The sequence below is a fragment of the Schistocerca piceifrons genome, chromosome 2, assembly GCF_021461385.2.
Source record: "Schistocerca piceifrons isolate TAMUIC-IGC-003096 chromosome 2, iqSchPice1.1, whole genome shotgun sequence".
NCBI lineage: Eukaryota > Metazoa > Arthropoda > Insecta > Orthoptera > Acrididae > Schistocerca > Schistocerca piceifrons.
Window position 1 is genome coordinate 868429956 of NC_060139.1, and position 22427 is coordinate 868452382.

The window sequence follows — 22427 nt, forward strand, 5'->3', positions numbered from 1 at the left end:
GCAAAACTATAGACCTATATCTCTGACGTCGATCTCTTGTAGAATTTTAGAACATGTTTTTTGCTCACGTATCATGTCATTTCTGGAAACCCAGAATCTACTATGTAGGAATCAACATGGATTCCGGAAACAGCGATCGTGTGAGACCCAACTCGCTTTATTTGTTCATGAGACCCAGAAAATATTAGATACAGGCTCCCAGGTAGATGCTATTTTTCTTGACTTCCGGAAGGCGTTCGATACAGTTCCGCACTGTCGCCTGATAAACAAAGTAAGAGCCTACAGAATATCAGACCAGCTGTGTGGCTGGATTGAAGAGTTTTTAGCAAACAGAACACAGCATGTTGTTATCAATGGAGAGACGTCTACAGACGTTAAAGTAACCTCTGGCATGCCACAGGGGAGTGTTATGGGACCATTGCTTTTCACAATATATATAAATGACCTAGTAGATAGTGTCGGAAGTTCCATGCGGCTTTTCGCGGATGATGCTGTAGTATACAGAGAAGTTGCAGCATTAGAAAATTGTAGCGAAATGCAGGAAGATCTGCAGCGGATAGGCACTTGGTGCAGGGAGTGGCAACTGACCCTTAACATAGACAAATGTAATGTATTGCGAATACATAGAAAGAAGGATCCTTTATTGTATGATTATATGATAGCGGAACAAACACTGGTAGCAGTTACTTCTGTAAAATATCTGGGAGTATGCGTGCGGAACGATTTGAAGTGGAATGATCATATAAAATTAATTGTTGGTAAGGCGGGTACCAGGTTGAGATTCATTGGGAGAGTGCTTAGAAAATGTAGTCCATCAACAAAGGAGGTGGCTTACAAAACACTCGTTCGACCTATACTTGAGTATTGCTCATCAGTGTGGGATCCGTACCAGATCGGTCTGACGGAGTAGATAGAGAAGATCCAAAGAAGAGCGGCGCGTTTCGTCACAGGGTTATTTGGTAACCGTGATAGCGTTACGGAGATGTTTAATAAACTCAAGTGGCAGACTCTGCAAGAGAGGCGCTCTGCATCGCGGTGTAGCTTGCTCGCCAGGTTTCGAGAGGGTGCGTTTCTGGATTAGGTATCGAATATATTGCTTCCCCCTACTTATACCTCCCGAGGAGATCACGAATGTAAAATTAGAGAGATTAGAGCGCGCACGGAGGCTTTCAGACAGTCGTTCTTCCCGCGAACCATACACAACTGGAACAGGAAAGGGAGGTAATGACAGTGGTACGTAAAGTGCCCTCCGCCACACACCGTTGGGTGGCTTGCGGAGTATCAATGTAGATGTAACAGAACGTGCCAGTGTGACTTTAAACACTTTGTTACAGGAAATGATCAAAATGTCCTCCGTTAGCAAAGATACATGCATCCACCCTCCGTCGCATGGAATCCCTGATGTGCTGATGCAGCCGTGGAGAACGGCGTATTGTATCACAGCTGTCCACAATACGAGCGCGAAGAGTCTCTACATTTGGTACCGGGTTTGTGTAGACAAGAGCTTTCAAATGCCCCCATAAATGAAAGTCAAGAGGGTTGAGGTCAAGAGAGCGTGGAGGCCATGGAATTGGTCCGCCTCTACCAATCCATCGGTCACCGAATCTGTTGTTGAGAAGCGTACGAACACTTCGACTGAAATGTGCAGGAGCTCCATCGTGCATGAACCACATGTTGTGTCGTACTTGTAAAGGCACATGTTCTAGCAGCACAGGTAGAGTATCCCATATGAAATCATGATAACGTGCTCCATTGAGGTTAGGTGGAAGAACATGGGGCCCAATCAAGACATCACCAACAATGCCTGCCCAAATGTTCACAGAAAATCTGTGTTGATGACGTGATAGCACAATTGCATGTGGATTCTCGTCAGCCCACACATGTTGATTGTGAAAATTTACAATTTGATCACGTTGGAATGAAGCCTCATCCCCTAAAGAGAACATTTGCACTGAAATGAGGATTGACACATTGTTGGATGAACCATTCACAGAAGTGTACCCGTGGAGGCCAATCAGCTGCTGATTGCCTGCACATGCTGTACATGGTACGGAAACAACTGGTTCTCCCGTAGCACTCTCCATACTGTGACGTGGTCAACGTTACCTTGTACAGCAGCAACTTCTCTGACGCTGACATTAGGGTTATCGTCAACTGCACGAAGAATTGCCTCATCCATTGCAGGTGTCCTCATCATTCTACGTGTTTCCCAGTTGCGAGTCATAAGCTGGAATGTTCCGTGCTCCCTAAGATGCCGATCAATTGCTTCGAACGTCTTCCTGTCGGGACACCTTCGTTCTGGAAATCTGTCTCGATACAAACGTACCGTGCTATGGCTATTGCCCTGTGCTAATCCATATATCAAATGGGCATCTGCCAACTCCGCATTTGTAAACATTGCACTGACTGCAAAACCACGTTCGTGATGAACACTAACCTGTTGATGCTACGTACTGATGTGGTTGACGCTAGTACTGTAGAGCAATGAGTTGCATGTCAACACAAGCACGGAAGTCAACATTACCTTCCTTCAATTGGGCCAACTGGTGGTGAATCGAGGAAGTACAGTACATACTGACGAAACTAAAATGAGCTCTAACATGGAAATTAAGCGTTTCCGGACACATGTCGACATAACATCTTTTCTTTATTTGTGTGTGAGGAATGTTTCCTGAAAGTTTGGCCGTACCTTTTTGTAATACCCTGAATATTAATGACTTGCCACTATATATTCATGAAGATGCAAAGCTAATTCTTTTTTCTGGTGATACAAGTTTAGTAATCACACACAATAAGCAAGAATCAGCTAAGGAAATTGTAAAGAATGTCTTTCAGAAAAATTATTAAGTGGTTCTCTGCAAATGGACTCTCACAAAATTTTGGGAAAACACAGTTTACACAATGCTGCACGGTAAATGACATAACACCACTGATAAGTATAGACTATGAACAGATGTGTGTTGCTAAGGCAGAATATTCAAAATTTCTGGGCCTGTGCATTGATGAGAAATTGAATTGGAAGAAACACATCGATGATCTACTGAAACAGGTTCAGCTACTTATGATACTAGGGTTATTGCAAATTTTGGTGATAAACATATCAGTAAATTAGCCTACTGTGCCTATTTTCATTCACTGCTTTCATATGGGGCAATTCATCACTATGAGAGAAAGTATTCATTATACAAACTAGTGATGGGGAGCTCGTGAATGAGTCGTTCAAATGAACGCTTCACTCCAGTGAAGTGTGAACTAACCACTCAATTTCAATGAACTGGTACTTCAAACTCTTCACAGATGGCACACTCCACACTTCTTTCTAGTTCACTCACTCTCTTCCCCTCTCTCACTACATCGGCGCTACGTCACTCATTCTCCCTTCACTTCAGTTCCCCCTCTACTGCCTGTCGACGAATCGCGCGGCGTTTGTGGGAAATGATAGGTTTGTGAGGGGTTGCAGTGGTGAGGGGCGAGGGGAAGGCAGCGTCAGCTGCTTCCTGCAGTGCTGACATCTTGCGGACCAATGAATATTACAGATGCAAACGAAGAGGCTGGCTGTGTGAGCACGCACAGCCAACATGAAAATAAAAGGTTTGTTAATAACACTGAAAGAGGGATTTTACCTGAAATCGTACCAATGACTGCAGGTGCCAGTTTAAACTGTTTTGAATCTGGAGGGTTATTATTCTCAACAAAAATAAAATCTACAGGAAAACTTCTGAATAATTACCTAACGTAGATATATAGACTTTGTGACAGTGGTAAACATACACAGTCTATTTTGGATTAAATTTTAAAAGGAACATAAAACTGGAATGCATTTCGTTTGTAGCCCTAGTTTTCAGTCCATGAATACAACAAATAATGTTTCACTTGGCAGATAAAGACTTTTTTGGGCGCTTCATGAGAAAATGTCGAGCAAGATTAAATGTAATACCTTCTTTATATGTGACAGGCTTCTCTGTTTATCTTTCCTTTGTCCCCTTCGACCATGCTCTATTTAAGTTAGCTCAGACGCTGTAAGAGCGTAAAACGTTGCGTGCATGTTACTGCATAGTTCGGCCATCTGTTGGTAAAATTATGAAGTATTACGAAGCTTTTTGTACGAGCGAGGCGATGCGAGCGTAGCCGCGGCTGAGCGGCGAACTGGGCAACTTCGCCAGGCTTCCGTACTTCGTGAATGAACTACTTCATTTGAACGCTTCACGGCAAAGAGTGAAAAGAATGAAGTAGTTCACCTGAATGAACGAGTTCGACCCACCTCTAAAACAAACGCATGTAATCAGAATAATAGCTGGAGCCCACCCAGGATCACTATGCAGACATGTATTTGAGGAACTCGGGATACTCACAGTACCTTTGCAATACATATATTCACTTAGGAAATTTGTAATTAATAACCCATCCCAATACAAAAATAACAGCAAGATGCATACATACAACACTAGAAGAAAGGATTATCTTCACTATTCAGGATTAAATCTCACTTTTTTTGCAGAAAGGAGTGAATTATCCTGCCACAAAAATGGTCATTTGCCAAATAGCAGTATAAGTCTGACAGATAGCCAAACATTTAAAAGCAAAAGAATTTCTGAATGACAATTCCTTCTACTCAATAGAACAATTTTTAGATATGAAGTAGTAACTGTAAAAAAAAAAGGTAATTAATTATTTTGTGTAAAGAAAACTTACATTAAAGTTACACATTCCACATCATTATGAAATCTCGTATTTATGATCTATGGAACAAGGATTAATGTATGTATCAGTTGTTTATTGTTATCACTTCTGCTGTGTTACATTCTTTTAGTGTCTTCTTCTTTTATACTACACTGGATCAATTTAAAGGAGTTATTGAGTTACTTCAGTGGCTACTTTTGATGGGCTGTCACTAAGCAGTGAAAAAATGCATATCAACAGTAATCAAATTTTAGAGTTGGAAACAATTAATTATTCTATGTGTGGGCTCCCTAAAAGGAGTTGCATTAGTACCACCACGTAACAGTCATTAGTCCAGGAGCTGAGTGAAGTGCTGACAGGTGAAAATTGGGTGTACCGTACTGTCTACTCTAGTGCCAGGCCGAGGGTCCAACAAATTACTTTGTCCATCTTCTGATATTGTGAAAGTATTGGACAGGCCACCTGCAACCTGTGGTCTTGAGATGCTGTTGGCAATCAGTCAGTGGGCGAAAATGACTGCAGAGCCACAGTTGACAACAGAAAAGTCCTTAAATCAGCAATGAGCAACAGATTATACCGCTTCTCTCATGCAAATGGCCTGTTTGAATTGTTCAGTTTCCCATTTTCTTTATCTCCAAGAAAACTAGTGACCCTAGATTTTTGTGACATTGATTAAAAGGACTATGTGGTTCCACCATTATTTGAAGCTGTCATTGCTCATTGAAAGTCTTACCTCCTCCTAGTTTGAAACAGTTCTGAATACAATCCTTCCCAGTTTATTGGTGATTTTATTCTATTCACACAGTTCCTTAAATGTCAGCTGGACATCTGCAATACATCACCACAGTCAATATCCATTGGTTCCTAGATCTTCTTGCGATGAAAACATGAGCTGTATAAGTGCTGGGTTTCATTACACCCCACAGTGTCTAATGTCTTGATGTGTGCTCACACTGAAAATAGTTGTAAGAGTGTAAGGACTGTGTCAAGTATCTGAGACTGTCATTTGATCCCAAGTTCTGCACACATTGAGATAGGTGTGTTGTTGAATTTGTGGTCGTCTTGCAGTCAGAGTATGAATGTTACATTCTTTTAAAAGGTCTGTGTAATATGTTCTGCTTTACTGGTTGTTCGTATCAATAGCTATTGCATAGTTAATTCTTATTATTTCTAGTTGGATAACAGAAAATAAGCTAATGGGATAGATAAACAATCTACTCACAAAGTGGTGAGAGGAGAAAACATTGTAAAGGTTATGTACATGTGCAAGCTTTTGGACCCAGCGCTACCTTCTGGCAGAAGGGTTGAAGGGGAAGGAAGAGGGATGAAGGAAAAGGACTGACAAGGTTTATGAAATGGGGAAACTTCAGAAAAGTCACCCAGAACCCTAGGTCAGAGGAGACTTAGAGGACAGGATGAGAATAAAAGACTTTTTTTTCTCATCCTGTCTGGTAAGTCTCCCATGATTTGGAGTTTTTCCCAACGCTACCCATTTCCTAAACCTTGACAGTCATTTTCCTTCATCCCTCATGCTTCCCTGTAAACCCTTCTACCACAAGAAGGAGCCACTGCCTCCAAAAGCTTGCACATTTACTTAACTTTTATATATGTTTTTCCCGTTGCTGTTTGTTGAGTAGATTTTTTTATGTATCCAATTTTATCATATTTTCAAAAATTGATTATTTTCATTGACAAAACAAACAAACATTTTTATCTGCAGTAAAACACAATAGATAGGTGTTGAATAGAGCTCTTATGTTAAGCTTATTTGCAATACACTAGTATTTTCATGCTAGTATATTGGCAGCCCGAACACCATAAAATTATCTACATGCTTCACTTTACGTGTGATAAGCAGTTAACATCCCTTTTCATCTTGTTCCTTTATTAACTGCATCGTTATTTCCTGTTATGTTTCAATGGCTGCTTCTTTACAATTTGCTGCTACTACTCCTCCTCCTCATCTCATATATGCTTTTATGTTTAGCTTGTCCTATCTGTGTCTCTGAGTCATCAATTAATGAACTGAACCCAATACAACAGGGGTGGGGTCCAAGTCTGTATATAGACATCCAAATTTAAATATTCTATTGTTAACTAGATATGGTGTGTTCAAGGATGGTTCCCTTCAAAAGGACACAGCAAACTTTGTTCCCTATTCACTGCCTGCTTTATCTATTATAGTGAACTGTTCTGGATTGCAAACCTGGGAAATTGTAGCGTTAGCTAGTTGAAATGTTTTCTGTGCACCAGTTATTAGCCTGGTGGTTCAAGGTCCTGACTGACTTGTCTGCTTAATACGTAAATAATCTTGTTATATCCAGTTTGATCTTTAGTGGATTTTGATGGGTTTAGGTAGGCCTATGTCAAATTTTTCACTTTTTACTTTAAAATTAAAAGGTCACTGAACAGCTGCTCAGTATGTACCAATCAGAGGCAAAATTCCTGTACTGCTAACAGTCACACTTAAAAATACAATACACTCTCCTAGCTTTCAAAGCTAGTACTTCATTTCTCAGGGAGGAAACAGGATAGCTTGGGACAGGACTGAAGTGAGTGGCAGGTCACTCACACCCCAAGATAAGAGGGACCTACTTACAAGAGTGAGGGAAAAAGTTGGAGGAGGCATATGATAAAGTAGATTGATGAAATGAAGTAGCTGTATGGCACTATTGGCTAGGGAACTCCATCTGGGGCTTTTTGGCGGCCTAGTGCAAGTCTTTCTATTTGACGCCACTTCAGCAACTTGCATGTCAGTGAAGGTCAGATGAAATGATTAGAGCAACACCCTCTCAGTCCCTGAATGAAGAAAATACCCTACCCGGCCAGGAATAGAACCCACGATCTTGCAATCTAAGAGGCAGCAGTGCTAATTATTAGACCATACGCTGTGGTTAGGACATTCATAAACAGTGTGCATTTCTTTTTTTGTATTCCATCTTTCTGAGTGTGGTCTATCATCTCTGGAGTGAAGGCTGCACTCTGGTACTACACTGGTAAAGTGAGTGCAATCTTCAGTGCAGAAATGATGGGTCAGATTGAGCAACAGAGATAGATTGAGAGAAAAGAAATTAGCAGTGAAATGAAAAGAGATCTATGACTTCACTGAAATGAGTTAGTTTCTCCCTCATTTTTTACCCATGTTACCCACAGTCACCTTCCCTTCTCCTAATCACCATAACCTCTTTGTCAAAACTTATGATATTCCAACATTGATATCTTTACCTCAAAATTCATACACCTGCAATAATGTTCTCACCATAAAATCTACCCCATGCACCCATCCACTACCATTTGTGCCATTCTCAGCACTGGTAAATTGTAAGTCGTCAAAGGTAGAACATGTGAAACCATATACGATCAGGAACTAAAATGTGTTCATTGCATAGTGTCTTGTGTTGGAATGACTACCATTAGACTTGTTGAGCAAATCAATGAATACAGGACTGTGTGCCTTGGGGATACCCTGTGCTCAGCTGCTGAGGGAATGCAGTCACTGCTACATTGTTTTGCCTCCAACCTGATACTAGTTTCCCTGAACTCAGGAGATTGGGCCACAGGCTCGTCTGTCTTGTCTGCAAAAGCTGTGCCAATTGGACACCTCCAAAAGGGGTGCTGCAGATGGTAATGGGGAGAGGCACGGATGCTAGTGGGGGAGGGAACTCACTGGAGAGTCCGGGCATCACATCCTGGCTGCTGTCTATTCCATCAGCTGCCTTTGTTGCTTCCATATCAGGATGGCCTTGGTGTGTTCTTGCAACCATTACACCCCATGGAGAGCTCAGCTGGAAACCACTATCTCGATTGACAGGATCCTTGTGGACCCCTATCTGCACTGCCTCTTTGATGATTGAATGCCAGAAGTAGTTCGCCCAGCACAGCACCTTGGTCTGTATCTTCATTAAGGCTGTGCTCTGTGACTGCAGCTTTGTCTGTTTGACTGAGGTGAACATATCTCACGTGTTCTGAGCATATGGAGAATAATTCGAATGTTATTTTTCTCCACACTCCTGGCAATCTTGGCTGTGGGTGGTCCAGCATATGGAAGGCATGTCTAGCACTTTGTGTCTTCTTCCAGGTCGTCATCTGTCTCCTCCTTGTTTGGCTGGAGAGCATGTCTTCTCTGTGTCTGAGTAGCTGTTCTTGTGAAAGGTTTCCTGAAGATACCTACAACTCAGTGGGGAGACTCTGCTTGTCGCATATGTCTCATGCTATACACCAAGCTTGCTCTAATGTGAAGTTGGTGAAGGAAGCAAATGTAATAGACAGAAGGAACCATGACCTGAGGCTTGGTCCCTCCAGCACACCGTGAGCTGTTAATAACATTTTATTTTAAAAGCTTTGAGTTTTGACGTAAAAAAATTGGAGGCATTACTTTTCAGCATGCCCTCATAATACTGATTACATTTATTGAATGCATCTGTGGACAGCTGTACTTCTTCAAAAATGGTAGAAAATATATATTTTATGGGTTGGAGAGCTCATCTTTAACCAGTCATAAATCATAATTTTATGGACAGATAAACCCAAGAACTTGTTCTATGACACACAGCCATGTTGAATCCTTGTGTTTCTGTACAATAGCTGCTGTCTTTCTCTATTAAAATACATGCACCTGCAAATTTTATGATAACAATTTGTGTGCCATACTTTGGATAGTTTTGGGGGCCCAAATGTCAGCTATCTGTTCTTCAACCTCCTTTATCATCTTATATTCAGAAAGAGTATTCTCTAAACCTCAAAATCTATACAGTTTAATGTTTGACCCATGCCTGCTTATGCCTGAAAAACATGGCTTGAAGTTATTACTTTTCACACACAGTGCATATGCTCAAATGTGACATTGCTGAGTAAACAGAAAGTAAAATAGGTGAAGATTATTTTGATGTCAATAAAAATACAAGTTTAGTTATGTACAAATCAATTTCAAGCTGTAAGCAGCCACAAAACAAATAAAAATCTAGCAAGTTAGGACTTCAAACACACTGTACAACTATAAGAGTTCTTTACCCTTTTAGACTGAATAAATTGCTAATACTGTCTTGTTCAGATGGAATAAGTACATTGCTTGCCTGAAGTTGTTAATGGTGCTTTTGTGATTTTAAATATGTGTTGCTCTGGGATCCAGCAGGTATTTTTAAAATATGGCCAGTGGAAGGAATGAGTAGAACCATGGGGAGGTGTAAAGCTGATCACAGGATCTATTTCTTCTAATAAAATGTCTCAAACATTTACACCAACCAAGCATTGTCATATGCACAAGCAAAATTCCTGGTGAAAATGGTGTAGTGGTAACAGCTGGAATTCCCTTGTGTGCTTTAAATGTTTTAATTGTAAATGCTGAAGCATAATTTGAAACTCTGCTTACTTTGATCTTGTGTAAATCTGTGGGCTTGAACTAGTGATTTTCGTTTGTCCCAGAAATTGTGTAGCCTTTAGCAAGCTTCTTTCCTGACCAAACTGAATTTCTTTGTTTTACTTCTGTGTAATGTAAAAAAGATGATGCCTGAAATGTTTTCATTGCAGAACTTAAACAGATCAAGATGCATCATTATTTTATCATAAGGCCTCTGCAAACTAGCATCAGCTACCAGTTTTTTAGCTGTTTATTTAATTTCATCTTAAGGAGATTTTCCATGGCTGGGTCCACACTCCTTTTTATCCAGGCACAAATTGATAAAATTATTGTACTGAGCAGCAGATCCATCACTAACATAGTGAATGTGCTTCATTTCTCCTATCATTATCCTCAAATATTTAATCAGCCACATTATGAATGCATGAACTGCAATGATATCATGACAAAGGCAGTCACTAATAATACATACGCTTATATTCTGTAGTTCTTTACTACTAAAGTAAATCACAAAGGCATCTAATGCGGCTTGGCTGTTCTCCAAATGAAACACTTGAACAGCATCTTGAACGGCAAATGAATAGGTCTCAGCAAATGCTGTCAAAATAGTCACTTCACCATCTGAAGATTTTCTTTTACATGCCTCAGTTATGAACACTGGTATTATGAAATGAAATGGTGCCAGCCTCCATCTTTAGTTTCCTTGCTTGCTTTGCCATTCTAGCAGAAATACTAAAAATTCATTTTCTGTTTGTTCTATGATCCATCTGCTAGGGGATAGGGTCAAAATCTGAAACTTGTTGGAACAATTTGAATGATGCAATTCATTTCTTTGCCGGTCAGTTAAAAAGTTCATATCCTTACATTTCTGGCATTGCTTCACCAATTGTGTTTTCACACCAGTGGAGCTCACACCAGCAGCTGCTACTGTATCGTTGGTGATGGAACCTTTTGGTTTCTGCCTTACACAACTCGTTGAATCCCTTTTGCTAATTTTTTTGAAGCTGTACAGATAAATCTCCAATAGTTATTAGAGAAGTATCCACTGTGCAGTGAGCACCAACTGGCCCAATATAAACAGTAGACATTGATTCTTGCTCATCCAGAGGCTGTAGTTGCTTATGAGAAAATTCTTGTCTGCATGTGGGACAAAGCTTCTGGCTAGGCTTGAAAACTTTTAAGTCAACATTTACAACTTTTTAACATGGGAAATGCCAGTTGGTTGTAAGCCCTTCGTAACTTTGTTTGGTTTTCCCATGTGGATTACAGTGGGTATTTTGCAGTAACTGGAATTTTGTCATCAGCAGGGCATTATGGTATGAACAAATTTGGGCATCTTCTGTAAAACCAAGTCAAGATTTAAGTTTTAAAAGCTTTTTGTCCATCAGTGACATTCCTTTTACTGGCTTAAGGTGATTTTTACCATAATAAAATAGTGAGGCACAAGAGACTGTGCAATCTCGAGAGAAAAAAAAAAAGAAAAAGAAAAGTCAGGCACTACTTGGTCCATTGCACAAAACACAAATTAGTTGAGTCACAAAAATTTCTAAGAGCAAGCTAATCACAAGATCAACCCCAGAGAGAAACTGGCAGTTCAGAGAAGAAGAAAAACATATTCCTTCAACATATATGGTTTGGCAGTTTTTTCAGTTCTGTCTTAATGTTATGAAAAAATCAGTAATGAATCTCCAAAAGCTTTTGGGGGTCATTTCATCCACAAGTAGGTGTAGATTTTTATTTATTTATTGCTGATTATTGCTTGGAAATTGATTTACACAAAATGCCACTTGTATTTTTATTGCCATAAAAACAGTTTTCACTGATTTTACTTTCTGTTTGCTCATTGTTACATTCAGACATATGTACTGTGTGTGAAAAATAATAACTTTGAGCAATTATTTCAGCCATAAGCATGCATGGGGCAAAAATTAAACTATATAGTTTCTGAAGCTTAAAGAATTTTCTTTCATTTCCATTTCCATTTTTATTACCACATAACATGCCTTATACAATCAAAGATTGTGACATAGGGGACTTGTCAGTTTTACACTGTATATAGTAATACTAAAAATAGACAATAAACTAAAAATACATATGGTGTAACATTTTCAAAGAGGTATTTTAATTCACTATTAATGCATTGTTGCCATTTAAGAAATCTTCTACACTATAGTAACATTTATCTTTCAGATATTTTTCCAGGTCTCTTTTGGTACCTTTTACATTTGGGTCATCCATACCTTTCCATATTTTATTTACAAATTTCATACCCATATAGTACATTTTTTTTCATATGATTTTAATCGGTGGGTAGGTAACATGTAGCTCATTCTATATCTAATATCATATTGAGGCAAGAAGCAGTTGCCCTCAAAAAGTGGTGGGTTTCTTTTCATGAAAGTGAGAGTTTCATAGATGTATATGCTTCGAATGCTCATTAGATCTAGTTTTATAAATAAAGGTTTATGATGTTGCTTTGGTTTTGCTCCCACCATTGCTCGAATGATTCTTTTTTGTAGTCTAAAAGCTCTAAGTAAATTTGTTTTTTCAGACCTCCTGAAAATTATACTATACCTAATGACTGAAACAAAATATGCGTTATATACAGTTTTTCTTACAGCTAAATGAAATACTGTACAAGATATTCATAATATATACAAGGCTATTCAGTCGACCCATTATGTTGTCCACATGGTGACTCCGTAACAGGTTTTTATTGACTAATATGCCAAGGAATTTGACATAGTCTGCAGACTCTAATTTTTTTTCATAAGGTAGGTACTGCCTACAGGAAAATTAAAGAAACCTTTGGAGAGAAGAGAACCACTTGTATGAATATCAAGAGCTCAGATGGCAACCCAGTTCTAAGCAAAGAAGGGAAGGCAGAAAGGTGGAAGGAGTATATAGAGGGTTTATACAAGGGCGATGTACTTGAGGTTAATATTATGGAAATGGAAGAGGATGTAGATGAAGATGAAATGGGAGATACGATACTGCGTGAAGAGTTTGACAGAGCACTGAAAGACCTAAGTCGAAACAAGGCCCCGGGAGTAGACAACATTCCATTAGAACTACTGACGGCCTTGGGAGAGCCAGTCCTGACAAAACTCTGCCATCTGGTGAGCAAGATATATGAGACAGGTGAAATACCTTCAGACTTCAAGAAGAATATAATAATTCCAATCCCAAAGAAAGCAGGTGTTGACAGATGTGAAAATTACCGAACTATCAGTTTAATAAGTCACAGCTGCAAAATACTAACACGAATTCTTTACAGACGAATGGAAAAACTGGTAGAAATGGACCTCGGGGAAGATCAGTTTGGATTCTGTAGAAATGTTGGAACACGTGAGGCAATACTAACCTTACAACTTATCTTAGAAGAAAGATTAAGAAAAGGCAAACCTACGTTTCTAGCATTTGTAGACTTAGAGAAAGCTTTTGACAATGTTGACTGGAATACTCTCTTTCACATTCTGAAGGTGGCAGGGGTAAAATACAGGGAGCGAAAGGCTATTTACAATTTGTACAGAAACCAGATGGCAGTTATAAGAGTCGAGGGGCATGAAAGGGAAGCAGTGGTTGGGAAAGGAGTGAGACAGGGTTGTAGCCTCTCCCTGATGTTATTCAATCTGTATATTGAGCAAGCAGTAAAGGAAACACAAGAAAAATTCGGAGTAGGTATTAAAATTCATGGAGAAGAAATAAAAACGTTGAGGTTCGTCGATGACATTGTAATTCTGTCAGAGACAGCAAAGGACTTGGAAGAGCAGTTGAACGGAATGGACAGTGTCTTGAAAGGAGGATATAAGATGAACATCAACAAAAGCAAAACGAGGATAATGGAATGTAGTCAAAATAAATCGGGTGATGCTGAGGAAATTAGATTAGGAAATGAGACACTTAAAGTAGTAAAGGAGTTTTGCTATTTGGGGAGTAAAATAACTGATGATGGTCGAAGTAGAGAGGATATAAAATGTAGACTGGCAATGGCAAGGAAATCGTTTCTGAAGAAGAGAAATTTGTTAACATCGAGTATAGATTTAAGTGTCAGGAAGTCGTTTCTGAAAGTATTTGTATGGAGTGTAGCCATGTATGGAAGTGAAACATGGACGATAACTAGTATGGACAAGAAGAGAATAGAAGCTTTCGAAATGTGGTGCTACAGAAGAATGCTGAAGATAAGGTGGGTAGATCACGTAACTAATGAGGAGGTATTGAATAGGATTGGGGAGAAGAGAAGTTTGTGGCACAACTTGACTAGAAGAAGGGATCAGTTGGTAGGACATGTTTAGAGGCATCAAGGGATCACAAATTTAGCATTGGAGGGCAACGTGGAGGGTAAAAATCGTAGAGGGGGACCAAGAGATGAATACACTAAGCAGATTCAGAAGGATGTAGGTTGCAGTAGGCACTGGGAGATGAAGAAGCTTGCACAGGATAGAGTAGCATGGAGAGCTGTATCAAACCAGTCTCAGGACTGAAGACCACAACAACAACAACAATACCTTTTTCCACTGTGCAGATTGTTTTGTGGTGAAATAAACAATTTCTGTTTTTGTAAAATTTAATATCAAGTTTTTCATTCAAAACAGACTACAGCTGTTGAGTCATCTGCATAGAGGATAGTATCAGACTGGATCTGGCATGGCATATCATTATAATAATACAGAAAAATTAGTGGCCCTAATATTGAGCCATGTGGAACACCAAATTGATTGTGTTTCCAGCCAGAGAGAAATTTATTGCCATTGATGTTAATAAGTACTCTTTGTTTTCTGTTTGCCAAGTATGATGACATCCAGCTAAGAGATTTTGCTTGAAAACCATAGCGCGCCAATTTTTGGAGAAGCAGGTCATGATTTACTGTGTTGAAGGTTTCGAACAGGTCACAAAAGATGCCTGACACACACATTCTGTCATCAAGCCATCTGCTGACTTTTGTAACTAATTCATTTATTGCATGGATTGTGCTGCGGCCTTTTCTGAAACCATACTGATTGCATAAGATAATGCTGTTACATGAATTGTGATTTTCAATCTGATCACATGCAGCTCTTTCAAATATTTTTGAGAAAACTGGTAACAGTGAAATTGGCCTATAGTGGCCCAATTCATCTTGTTTGCCTTTTTTATGTACTGGCTGAACTTCTGCATATTTTAATCGATCTGGGAAACATCCCTCATCAAAATATTAAGTGATTATGAAAGAGAGTGGATATGCAATACTGTTATGGACTATTTTTATTATTTCAGCAGAGGCCTCATCCCACCCCACATATTTTGAATTTTTTAGGGATATTATTATTTTGATGACATCTGGATTTGGAAACATGAGAAAACTTAAAACATGGGCAATTACTGTCTGTCATATTGGGCTTTGTTTTTGGTGGTAAACAGTCACCAAATTTGTTACAGTTTATGAAAAAGTCATTGAATGATTCACAAATGGCACTGGGTTCTGTAACAGCTCTACCATTTATCACTATTTTAGAAGGGCATTTTCTCTCTGCCTCACTGCCAAATTCGCTTCCTATAACAGACCAAAGAGCTATTGATTTGTTTTTTGCATTTGAAATGAAGTTTTTTTTTAATTTTTTTATTTGGCCTTTGAGTGTGTACTCAATTTAGCCATCGGCAACACATAGTGACAATGTACACATAATTGAATAAACTAATACAGAAATGCATATTTACAAGAATAAAAAGCTTAACTGTTACAGGTTTGTACATAATGTTTTAAAAATTGAATTGAATTGAATTAGAAAGTATTTAAAAGTGCCTTGGCTTACAATTCACACCAATTCTGAAATATCTTCATCAGCAAGACATATTTATAATTTACGTACACCATTAAAAACTACAGATTGTGACCAGTATTCTGTCGCAGTATGTTTTGTTAGTTTAATTAGTTTGTTGAATGTTTTTTTGTATGTGCTTACATATTTAAGAAATTCAGGGCTTTGATTTACTTTTGCCTCCATATGCAGTTTCCTCTTAGTAGCACTAGACACTCTAATTTCTTTTGTTACCCATGATCTACTTTTATGGGACCTGGTCCTCACTGTTACAGAATGGAAATATTCACTGAATATGCCCAAGAATTCAGTTAAAAAGTTATTGTAATTGTCACTTGTGGAAGTGTGTTTGCTGACTGTCCACTTGGTTTGGCTTAGTTTTTTACAAAATACTTCAACATTTTCTTGACTGAAATTCCTACTCTTTTTGTTGTGCAGACTGCGTTTTGCTTCGGTAGTGATACAAATAGCACTTTATGGTCTGATACTCCTAAATCTAGAAGAAACTTTTCTTTTACATAATAATTATGACTACTAACAATATTGTCAATACAGGATATAACAAGATAAAAAAGACTGAAACACATAACTATCTAAAATTTGGCACACCAAATGTGTTCATCAAATTTGCAGGTTCATATATTTTGATAGAGAAGGACAGAGGCTGCTGTACAAAAAGTACAAGAAGACAGCATGGTTATGTGTCATATTACCAATTTCTGGCTGAATGCATCCTTTTATGATTTAAGGCTGATTAAGGTAGGGCTCTCCAAGTCGAACAAAAAAAATATTCTGTCATTCTAAAAAAAGTACAGCTGTCATCAGATGGATTTAAAATCTAATCAATAATATATTATTATTTCAGATAAAAAGTTGTTTTAAGTATACAAAAGCAGGCACTTGTAAGTCAAGAATACCTGTAATAAAAGTTATGGCATGCATGTAAATAGTGCAACCTTGGGACTTCTATCTAAAACCAGCTGCAGAAATGTAACCAAAGGACATATCAAGCTGAAACTTTTGAAACTTTGTGCTTATCCATACAGGACATTGTGAACCTTCCCACAAAATTTCATCAGATTAGGGAATGTTTGATCAGGGACCCTGGTCTGCTTGATATGGAATGACACAGATATGACCTGAACCGCTCCACATAATTTCCCTGATCTCATGTATTTATAGATCATGTAACAGCAGGGTGGTCCACACTATCAGCTTCTTTTGTGAAGTCACAGGAAATTCCTGCTACTTTATTTATTCAAAGAGTGGTTAACGGTTAATGCTGTCCAAAATGCCATCTACGGCATGTATAGTTGTGTTGTTATCTCAAAGCCAGACTAATTTTTTACAGTGATATTGAAATTCCGTGTAGTTTTTTGGTAGTGCCTATATTTATACTCAGCAAACTAAAACTTCACAGAGGGTACTTCCCTTCATACTATTTACTATGGCTCCTTGTTCCATTTGATATAAAGCCTTGGGAACTGGATTGCTTAAATGCCTCTGTGAATGGTGTAATTAATATAATCTATTCTTTAATGTTTCTATGGGAATGGTATGTAAGTGGTTGTAGTAGGTTCCATGTTAAATGCTAGTTCTTGAATCTTTGTAAGTATGCTTTCATGAGACAGTTGGCATCTATTTTCAGGTGTCTTGGGTTCATGTCCATGATGCTCCCCTATGACTCAGATAAACATGTGATCATACATGCATACATGTATACATTCAGTTTCCTATGACTGAGACGTGTCCCAAGTAGTTGAGCAATATTCTAAGATAGGCCTTATGCATAATCTTTAAGCAGTTTCCTTTGTCGACTGATTGCATTTTTCCTGTCTCCTGCCAGTGAACTGAAGTCTGCCACTTGCTTAACCTACAATTGAGCGCACATGATCATTTCATTTCAAATCCCTATATTTTGTATATAGTTGTCTTTAAATATGTCTGCTTGTGTCTGTATATGTGTGGATGGATATGTGTGTGTGTGCGAGTGTATACCCGTCCTTTTTTCCCCCTAAGGTAAGTCTTTCCGCTCCCGGGATTGGAATGACTCCTTACCCTCTCCCTTAAAACCCACATCCTTTTGTCTTTCCCTCTCCTTCCCTCTTTCCTGATGAGGCAACAGTTTGTTGCGAAAGCTTGAATTTTGTGTGTATGTTTGTGTTTGTTTGTGTGTCTATCGACGTGCCAGTGCTTTTGTTTGGTAAGTCACATCATCTTTGTTTTTAGATATATTTTTCCCACATGGAATGTTTCCCTCTACTAATTCATATCAATATATATATATATATATATATATATATATATATATATATTCCTCAATTTCATTCAGATACTTTGTCTTTCAGAGAAAGTCTCCTCTCCTGTCAGTCGAGGCAGAAGTACAGAGGCAAAGATGTTGTTGAAAGACAGGTGAGGTATGAGCGGTGGCAACTTGAAATTAGAAATTAGCGGAGGTTGAGGCCTGGCGGATAACAAGAAGAGAGGATATACTGAAGGGCAAGTTCCCATGTTGGTGTTAGAGGGAAGTATCCAGATAACCCGGACAGTGTAACACTGTGCCAAGATGTGCTGGCCGTGCACCAAGGCATGTTTAGCCACAGGGTGATCCTCATTACCAACAAACACTGTGTGCCTGTGTCCATTCATGCGAATGGACAGTTTGTTGCTGGTCATTCCCACATAGAAAGCTTCACAGTGTAGGTAGGTCAGTTGGTAAATCACGTGTGTGCTTTCACACGTGGTTTTTGATTCCGGACTGGAGCAGATTCGTTTGCCACGAAGACCTAGGCTGTAGGGAAGGGACCGTTTGATGTGGAATGGGTGATGTGTGAAAGCACCCACGTGATTTACCAACTGACCTGCCTACACTGTGAAGCTTTCTATGTGGGAATGACCAGCAACAAACTGTCCATTCGCATGAATGGACACAGGCAGACAGTGTTTGTTGGTAATGAGGATCACCCTGTGGCTAAACATGCCTTGGTTCATGGCCAGCACATCTTGGCACAGTGTTACACCGTCCGGGTTATCTGGATACTTCCCACTAACACCAACCTGTCAGAACTCCGGAGATGGGAACTTGCCCTTCAGTATATCCTCTCTTCTCGTTATCCGCCAGGCCTCAACCTCCGCTAATTTCAAGTTGCCGCCGCTCACATCTTACCTGTCTTTCAACAACATCTTTGCCTCTTTACTTCCGCCTCGACTGACATCTCTGCCCAAACTCTTTGCCTTTACAAATGGCTGCTTGTGTCTGTGTATGTGCGGATGGATATGTGTGTGTGTGTGCGAGTGTATACCCGTCCTTTTTTCGCCATAAGGTAAGTCTTTCCGCTCCCGGGATTGGAATGACTCCTTACCCTCTCCCTTAAAACCCTTTTGTCTTTCCCTCTCCTTCCCTCTTTCCTGACGAAGCAACCGTTGGTTGCAAAAGCTAGAATGTTGTGTGTATGTTTGTGTTTGTTTGTGTGTCTATTGACCTGCCAGGGCTTTTGTTTGGTAAGTCTCATCATCTTTGTTTTTAGATATATTTTTCCCACGTGGAATGTTTCCATCTATATATATATATATATATATATATATTAATACTTGGAGGAGGGAATGGAGGGAACTAAAATGAGAAGGGAATCTTTACGAAATTCTGATTTGATTGTGCTGAAAACACATGGAAAAGTATCATATTTGTATCGAATGAAATTTGGGACTGGTTTGAGAATTTCTTTGTAGAGAGATTTAGTGTGATGTGCAGAGTTATCAACAGAAGTTAAAGTAACTTCAGGTATGCTCCAGGGAATTCTTTTGTAACCCTTGTTGTTCATGTTATAAATCAATGATCTGGATGCAAAGATTAGTGTATAACTTTAACTGTGTACTTACCACAAAAAAGAAAAAAAAAGAGAGCACCTACATCTATGAATCACAAGTGGAATGAGTCAGCTCATACACATTCCTGTTTCCTGGCAATGAACTGAAGTCTGCCACTTGCTTAACCTACAATTGAGCGCACATGATCATTTCATTTCAAATCCCCATATATTGTATACAATATATATATGGCTTAAGAGACAAACTTCACAATTCTTTCTGTCAGACTCACTTCCCCAAATTGCTGCACGTATGGAAAATGAAAAAATATCAGCTAAAACATTCTTATGTAAACACACAATAAAAGCAGTACACAGTAATTTATCTGTGAGCAATCATCATCTCTTTCTCCTTCCAAGGATTAGGTGTTATAGTCATTTGTTCTGGTCTCTGTCTTCCATTAACCTCTTACGAGGTCTTCATAGTGGCCAATAATTCATTAATTTATTAGTTATCTCTTTTCTGCCAGTCTATCAAGATTATCCTTCCATTGCACGCTGTTCTCTTCAATCTTTAGGGACCGATGACCTCAGCAGTTTGGTCCCTTAGGAATTCACACACACACACACACACACACACACACACACACTACAATTTCAATCTTGTCATTAACAGGATATATTTTTAAATCCAATCTAACTGTTTTATTCCTTATCTTACCCATTTCATTACAGCCCTTTACATATCTTGTGAACTTCATCTCTGCTGCCTGTATGTGAGTTTTCCTTTTTTATATTGTCCATGATTTGGAACCATATACAAGAGTAGGTACAACAACAACTTTATAGAATTTCATTTGTCTTCCATTTTTGTTTCCCTTCTGAAAATTTTTCCAATTGGTCATCTGGTAGAGTGACATTTATAAACCTATCTATTAGTGCCTTTATCACAGTTAAAATTCCTCTCACATCCTAGCTAATTGAAGTGAGATACTTGTAAAATTTTCACATGTGTTATATTTTCGATCTGACTGGATTCTTTCCATTGAAAACTAGCAGTAAAATCTTATAACATTAACTGGACATTCTGTGGTTACAGATGTAACATTTGTACAGTTTACATTGAAGTATTAACATGAAAATGAAAAACAGATAGGTCTGAATGTGACATTAGATACAGCAAAGCTTTGAATTTGTGAACTGTGCTGATGTGTCACTAAACAAAGGAGCAGGAAGTGTTACAGATGCAAGAAAACCTTCAATTTTCATGGAATGACACTGACCCAATAAGTTATGCAGTCCAATGACATCGCAATTACTTGTTTACTTCTTAAAAAATACTTATCTTTTGCTGTCTTCAGTACTCTCTCAGAGAAATTTGTTAAATTTAGAGCACTATTGTTCCAGCCAAAAGATGTATAGTATGTTGAAGAATAGCAATTAATGAAGTGTTGAGTGGCACAAAGAAAGCAGAGATGTTTTATTGTTCAGGAAATGAAGTCCACAAATGATCATGGACTTTTTGTTACTAAATTAAATTTGTGTTTCAGTTGCTGAATCCTCGGCTACACATTAAATCGCGGAAGGCTCCATCACCCGAAGGCTTTGTTGGCCACGCATCAAAACTTGACACAACTAATAACAGTCCATTTTATGTTCATTGGAATAATGGAAAAGTGGAGCATATGTTTGTGGCCAGTGGTGAAGATCTCTCAATGGTGAACCTCAAAAAAGGAATAGCAAGTCTTTTCCAGGTACTTTTTAAAAATAGTATGAGAGCATCAGGTTACACTAACAAAGTATCCACATAGCACTCTTACTTGTGTTAATTATGATAATGTCAACAGTTCCAGTTGCTTGATGTAGAAACAACAGAAAAGGATGCATCTGGGAAATGCCTTGTGAAATACACAGCTACAGATCCACGTTCATTTACCAAGACCAAGACTGAATGTGTCTCTCCAAAAACTGTTCCATACATTGCACATCCAGAGCAGGTAAGTACCAAAACTAAAAATCAGTATCCATATATGGTGCAAATAAATTACTTCTCTTTAAAAAATAAAGTGCAGGAATATTCTTAGTAGTAGCTACTATCTCAGATTCTGATGAATTTCCTTGTCTGTGTCTTTGTGTGTGTGTGTGTGTGTGTGTGTGTGTGTGTGTGTGTGTGTGTGTGTGTGTGAGGGAGGGAGGGAGGGAATTTTTTTATTTATCTGCATGATCTGTAGTTCAAAACTATGACCTCTCATTATGATACAGAATATGTCAGTTTCACAATTATAGTACATCTTCTCAGTGAGAACTACGGCAATATGCTGAATATATTTCTAAGCTCCATGTTCTAAGCTGGCTCTCAATTTGGTTATAGGAATAATTATTTGTCTGGCTAAAGTTATAGTAACTGGGCTTGCTCACTACCAATGGCATTGGACTTATGCCCAAGATACACATACCAAATTACTTAAGTTCCTAATGGTACACCTATTGATTCATCTCCTCAAAACTTCCACTAATTCTGTTCATAAGTGCACACTGAACACTCACTTCATTGTTCTTTACTCACAAGAAATACATCTCTATGGGACCTACCACACTTGACAATCATGATCACTTGCTTAACACAATTATATTTGAGTTTTCCATTGCTGTTTGTACTTAACAACCACCAATTAGTTATGTATGCTTTCATCACTTATGAAATTAAATCTGTTCTCCAAACGGTTCATTTTTTACTCTATTGCACACTACTTGTGCTCAAACCAGACTGACTTGATATTTGTGGTG

General features: G+C 38.7%; 1 protein-coding gene across 5 annotated transcripts in view; it reads left to right on the forward strand.

Moving 5' to 3' along the window:
- The window catches only part of LOC124775050 (microsomal triacylglycerol transfer protein), a 202414-nt gene that overhangs the window by 126195 nt on the left and 53792 nt on the right, over positions 1-22427 (forward strand). For all 5 annotated transcript variants that reach the window (XM_047249839.1, XM_047249837.1, XM_047249838.1 and 2 more), the window contains 2 exons: positions 21191-21394; positions 21488-21637. In XM_047249839.1, coding sequence (XP_047105795.1) covers positions 21191-21394; positions 21488-21637 — 354 coding nt within the window. The remainder of the gene's footprint in view (positions 1-21190; positions 21395-21487; positions 21638-22427) is intronic.